Consider the following 6,699-nt stretch of genomic DNA (forward strand, 5'->3'; position numbering starts at 1 on the left):
CTTAGCCTGACAGTTAGCCTGCTTTAGACCAGGTTAGTTTCCCAGCATAAGTTGCCACAGTGACTAAACTTGATCTAGGCCTATGTTAAATTTGCTTTATGGAACCAAATCATTTGACAATGAGTCAGACTAACTGAAATAAGCCTGGCTTATTTGGTTAACTTGTTTTATGAAACAGGCCTCGAGGTATTAAAAGTGATCATATTTTCGCCATTGCATATTGCATCGAATTGCATTGTGTTGAATCGAATTGAAATCGGATCGCACTGCATCGTAATAATGGTGAATCGTATCGCATCGCATCAGTAGCTGCTTCATATGTATCTGTAATGTATCGTATCGTTGGCTATGCATCGAGATGCGTATCGTATCGGCCTGAGTCATGAGATGCACATCCCTAACGCACACACACGCACATATGCAGGATCCGAGCTTTCATCTTGCCCCTGGGCATATGGCTTTTCGGAGGGGCTGTCAGCACCAGTTTACCGTGATCAGCTACATCAAGCTCATCAGATCTGTCTGTGCACGCTGCCGGGCTTCGAGCTCAGCAGAACCAGCCCAAAGAACAGAGCACCACCATAAATAACGGCATCCTTAGAGAGTTATGCAACACAAGGCGAATTAGATCCTGAGGTGACGACTTTCTGATGGAGAATAATGCACTCTGTCTGGTGTTTGCTTTCTGATTGATTTCTATTTGAAACAGGAGGAAGCGGCTGGTAAACTTAAGTTCACACTGAGGTTTATTTGTTTATTTACATTAGGAAGCCAGTGCAGCTTTTGAATGTATTTTCTTTGGTGGAAAGCTGTCTGCAAACAGAAGAAATGGATAGATTTTATTTTGCACTGCCCATACTACAGTATACATAGAATGCAAAATTGGGATTATGCAATCCTCCCATTACCGCGGGAAGTAGGGGTGCTGGGGGTGCTGCAGCACCCCCTGGCTCGGAGCTAAAGAAAAAATGGGGGTGCTTGGGGGTGCGGTGTTAAAAATAAATAAATTTAAATTTTGTAACAAAAAAGAAATAAAACTAATTTTATTAATTTGAATATTCATTAAAATCATAGGGGAAAAAAGCTTAACGACAATAAGCAACAATTGTCGCGTGACGTCACCACGTCCGCATCCGTCATTGAAGCTTTAAAAATACACCAGTCAACATCTCGAGAAAACGCATTTCTGATTTTTTCGCGAAGCCCAAAAAAAATAAAAAGAGACCGAGCCTTGAGCTGGCGATAAGGAAGCAGACCTGGAGCCTATGCCTAGTGGGCAGCCAACCAGCAGTAGGCATACGCATTAATCTTATTTTGTTTTAGTAGTATTAATTCTAACAATAATTAATTCTAATTCTAACAATTCTTCCTGATTATCCAGTCAGTATGGTAGGCTACTCTAAGAAGCCCTTTATTGTGGTCACACTGTAAAACATGAGTTAAGTCAAATCAATTTGACTGTGTAGGCTATAAGTTGTTTAAAACTTTTATCATATACTGATTAAAAATAAAACATTTGTTGCCATGACTTTTTGATCATATTTTCCCCCTATAACACGTCTGTACCCAAATTAAGAATTAACGAGCATGTCTACAGCTATTACAAAGAAACAGAGAAAGAGCGAGAGAGTCCATTTCATCTTTGTTTTTTAATGAAAAAACAGCAACAATAAAGAGCAACTCAGTTATTTTAAACGAAGAAATGAAACGTTTATTAACAAAAGTTGTCTTGCGCTTGGATCCGCCACCGGTCATTTCGCTTCACTCTCGTCACGTGACTCCTGCGGCTCTGAGCTGCTTGGAACAGATGCGCGGCGCCTCAGAACTGTAGCGAACTGTAAACTAAATTGATTTTATTATTTTATTTCTTGTAACACCGACTACAGGACAAAGCCTGTGTATTGCACACATATAACTTCGCTCCTGGGAAAACTCGACAACCCGCCCCCCCTTTTTTTTTTCCTCAGCCCCCCCTGCTCAAAATATGTTCCCGCGGCTATGAATCCTCCTGATGTTCCGTATGAGTCCAGAATTCGTAATATTGACATGATGTGTGTTCAGGTGGTTAGAATTTAATAGGAGCGTTGGACAATTTTATTTTAGTTTAAATTTCCATAGTTTTCATTACCTGATAAAGACAAAAAGAGGGTGTTTAGCATTAGAATAAGAAAATAACATGCAATAAATGTACATTAGGTTATAACAGATCTATACTAATCAAAGCTTTGGTGTTGGTACAATTTTTGTTTAATTTTTGGTACAATTAAAAAAAAGTTTGTTTTGTTTTTGAAAGAAGTCTCATGCACACCAAGGCTGTATTTATTTGATTAAAAATACAGTAAAAACAGTAATATTGTGAAATATTTTTACAATTTAAAATAACCCGTTTCTATATCAATGTATTTTAAAATGTAATTTATTACTGTGATGGCAAAACTGAATTTTCAGTAGTCATTACTCCAGTCTTCAGTGTTACATGTTCCAGAAATCAATCTAATATGCTCAAAAACATTTCTTCTTATTATCAATGTTGAAAACAGTTATGCTGCTTTTTGTGGAAACCATGATACAATTTTCAGGATTCTGAAGAATAGAAAGTTAAAAAGAACACCCTTTAATTGAAATAGAATATTTTTGTTACAATATAAAACTCCTTGTCACTGTTGATCAATTGAATGCATCCTTGTTCTTTCTAAATAAAAAGATAAATCTTACTGACCCTAAACTCTTGAATGGTAGTGCATGTATTTTAGTGTTCTTATGCTGCCACAGGGAATGATGGGAAATGTAGTTTTGCCACACAAGCCTGTCACCTCATAAAATGCCTCAATGAACAGTATTGTCTACCAAGATTTATCACAATCTTATTATGAATAATATCAGTGAGCCTTCCATAATAATTAACACGCCGACCCCCCCCAATGCTCGAAGAAAATCCACAGCTTCTCATTGGTAATTATGACATTGTGGTGCCATTAATGAGTGTTCATCTCATACATCATTATTCCAACATAACCTAAAGGCAGCATTAGTGCTTTGCAGATCGTTGTATGCTGAAATTGCTTGAATGGGAAATGTGCATCTATGTTTAAGTTAAAAATGCCGCAAACTAACACACTATGGCATACTATCTTACTACATACTCAAAAGTGCACACATTCCCATCAGCAAATGACACACAGGACATACTTTTAGTGAATAAGAGAATGCAAAGTGGAATGCAACCAATATTTCTTTCTCTCAAAGGACAAACACAAGGACCAAGCATACATACTCGTGCACACACACACACACACACACACACACACTGTTCTCTGTTCCATCATCTGGTACAGGTGCATATTTTCATGGCCTAACTGTGTGGTTTTTAATAATCAAAATCCTCCTCAGGTGTTTCATTCAAAACTTTCGTTTGCATAATTATCTTATGTTGCATAACCCTCGTCTGATTTCACAGAGACATCTGTCATCGTTCGCATTGCCTTTGCAGCGGAAGCTTGATTATTAATGTCTGCGATGCCTGTGATCTCACTAACAGTCCAGGCTCTGCTTTTTCACTCTTGATTCAAAGCGCCATGCTTTTGTTTGCAATGACTGTTCACATATTCTTCTGTTGACCATTGTCACTCTCTTTTGTTTTTTGTTTTTTTTCCCTCCTCATCCCTCTTTCTTTTTGCATGTCCCTTGCACTGCCTGTGTTTGTTGTGGGCGAATGAAGAACTGGAATCATCGAGCTGTCACTCAAGTAGGCCTTTCATCTCAAAACTCGGCATTTGATTGATATGCTGTGCCTCAGGGCATCAATCAGACACTGATGTAAACCAAAAGCAGTATTAGACCATAGTCTATTATTTAATGTTTCTAATCAAATCAGTCAACAGAAACTTTTTTTTATGATTTTTTGTCATTTAAATGTTTGTTTGGTGTGTATTAAACTGTATTGTCTGTGTGTGTGTGTGTGTGCCAGTGTTTGTAACTCTGTGGATGTGCTGATAGGGTGTTTAAAGGAATATTCATTCCTCCGATTTATACAATACTTAATGGTGACTTCATCTATTAAGCTCCACATAAGGCCAAAAAGCACCACAAAAGTAGTCCATATTATTACAGATTATCTGTAGTCAAATGAAAACTGTGTGAAGAACACACCAAAATATAAGTAGTTAATACTAGACTGGATCATTGACTCAGTGAGTTGAACTCATCAATTAATTGTTCAAAACAACACATTTGAACAAGTTAGCCATTTCATTGAAAAGAACTGGCTCAGAAGAATCATTTATTCACTGATCTGGTTCTTGAGTTCAACTAACTGTATCAGGAAATAGTTTCTAGCAGTTCTCGGGTTAAAGATTCACTGAGGGAATGCAAAGCTATTATATGGACATAATCTTTTCATGGTGATTTTTTGGGGTAATTTTCTGAACTTAACATAGTTGATTACTATAAACTGTTACTGTATGGATAAAAACTGCATGAAAAATCAGTTTTCAATAACAGCATACGGGTTTGGAACGACATGAGGGTGAGTAAATAATGACAGAATTTTCATTTTTGGGAGAACTATCCCTTTAATAAATAATTCATGGACACTGACCAGAATTACTGTAGTATCAAAAGCAGCTGCACAAATACTATCCAAAATGTTTTTGATTTTTTTAATATAGCAAAATGGCTAAAAAGAAAGCGCCTCATTTCTTTTTCAGTGTCTGTTCGAAGAGAACTGATGAAATCACTAGAAATTATGTAATTTGTATTTGTAATATCTACCCAACTAAATCCCTGGATAAATTCCTGATCTGAAAGAGTGTGTGAAAAATAAAAAATACACACATACAGTATAGGGTTACAGGGTGATTTTGGCTTGAATATTTAAAACAGGCATTATACATATTTAATGTTATTGTTGTGGCCATTTTCCTAAAGCAAGTCTCCACTGTACTATTGATGTCCTTGTGTGTGAAAGCTGTTTTATTCATGAACATGCGCTCATAGTTCACCCAATAAGGAATATATAATATATAAAGCAACAATTCACCCAAATTTCAAAATGAAGTCATCACTACAACTAGAAGTGGTTCAACTCCTCTTCTGTTTGTCAGAATAATGATCGCAGAAACTCTGGTGACAAGAAATAATATGGAAAAATAGGGAAAAACCATGCTTTGACAACACAGAAGTGCACTTTTAGAAAAAGATTGTACACTTAGGTTATTTTTGAATATATTCCAGCGTGTTTGTTCAGATCTGAGGAGTTCTTTGTTCTGGTGCTCAGGTGCTGTTTCAGCTCTCTGTATTGTTGATTTCAGAGGGTTGGCTTGGCAGACGCCTGTGCACATTTATAAACGCAGAAAATCTGTGCTAAGAGAGAGACAATGCACTTTATTTAGACTCAAGAAAACGTGTCTGTAGAATTGCTTCGGCCTATAATGTTTATATTTGATGGATGGATGAAAACATATTTTGCAGTATGTTTAATTCTCTCTATCTCTCTGTCTCTTCCTCAGGGTATCAGTAGCTTGTTTAGTTCACTGAAGGTGGTTCGTCTGTTGCGTCTGGGCCGGGTGGCTCGCAAACTAGATCACTACATCGAGTACGGTGCGGCTGTTTTGGTTCTGCTGGTTTGCGTGTTTGGGCTGGCGGCCCACTGGCTGGCCTGCATCTGGTACAGCATTGGAGACTATGAGGTCATAGACGAGGAACGTAACAAAGTACGTCCGGAGAGCTGGCTTTATATGCTGGGTGAGACGATCGGGACACCCTATCGCTTCAACGTCAGCGGGATGGGAAGATGGGAAGGTGGACCTACGAAAGATTCAGTCTACATTACGTCTCTGTACTTCACCATGACCAGCCTGACCAGTATTGGCTTTGGAAACATCGCTCCAACCACAGATGCGGAGAAGATCTTCGCTGTGGCCATGATGATGATTGGATGTGAGTTGAAAAGCTTTATTTACTTCTTTATAAACACGTGCATGAAAAAATACAGTGTTGATACGTCTGTTTATCATTTGAGAACGTCTCGGTTACGTATGGTAACCCTCGTTCCCTGAAGGAGGGAACGGAGACGTCACGTCGGATGACCGACGAAATTGGGATCTCGCTTAGAGAGACCAATCTACTTCGAGTGTAAACTAAACGAGCCAATGCACATTGGCATGCGATTATTGCATCCAGCTGCCGCTGATCACAGCGTGAGTATAAGTAGGCAGCAGATGCAGCTCATATTCAGGTTTTCGCTGAGGAGCCGAGCCGGTGACCCGGCCGCTCAGCGGTGGTACTGGAGCTGTGGCGACGGGATGTGGCGATGGATGACCGACGAAATTGGGATCCTACCAAAAGGCCACAGCTACTGCCCCTTCCAGTGTCCTGTGGAAGCCACCTGCGCCCCGACTTTTTGGCGTAGGCCAGGGCTTGCACAAAAGGACCAGCTACTGCTGCTATGGCACTACCCACTGAGTAAGACTGGATAACACTGGGAAACTTGCACAGCAACTGTGCAAGAAGGCTCACTGGGGGAAACGCATAATTGCGAAGGCCCCGCGGCCAGCTGTGTGCCAGTGCGTCTTGGCTGAGTGTTCCCTCGGCCAGGGAAAAGAACAACTGGCAGTGAGAGGTTTCTGGAGAGGCAAACAGGTCTACCTGAGCGGCTCCGAAACGTCTCCAAATCAGCTGGACCATCTGGGGATGGAGTCT

The 6,699-nt window shown here is 39.7% G+C and overlaps 1 protein-coding gene across 4 annotated transcripts in view; it reads left to right on the forward strand.

Moving 5' to 3' along the window:
* The window catches only part of LOC107659257 (potassium voltage-gated channel subfamily H member 1-like), a 61,296-nt gene that overhangs the window by 15,878 nt on the left and 38,719 nt on the right, over window positions 1-6,699 (forward strand). For 2 of the 4 annotated variants that reach the window (XM_016448134.1, XM_016448136.1), the window contains 2 exons: window positions 3,719-3,745; window positions 5,508-5,937. In XM_016448134.1, coding sequence (XP_016303620.1) covers window positions 3,719-3,745; window positions 5,508-5,937 — 457 coding nt within the window. The remainder of the gene's footprint in view (window positions 1-3,718; window positions 3,746-5,507; window positions 5,938-6,699) is intronic. The other 2 variants (XM_016448135.1, XM_016448137.1) reach the window with 1 other exon arrangement.

This window comes from Sinocyclocheilus anshuiensis, unplaced genomic scaffold (genome assembly GCF_001515605.1).
Source record: "Sinocyclocheilus anshuiensis isolate Anshui unplaced genomic scaffold, SAMN03320099.WGS_v1.1 scaffold539, whole genome shotgun sequence".
Lineage (NCBI taxonomy): Eukaryota > Metazoa > Chordata > Actinopteri > Cypriniformes > Cyprinidae > Sinocyclocheilus > Sinocyclocheilus anshuiensis.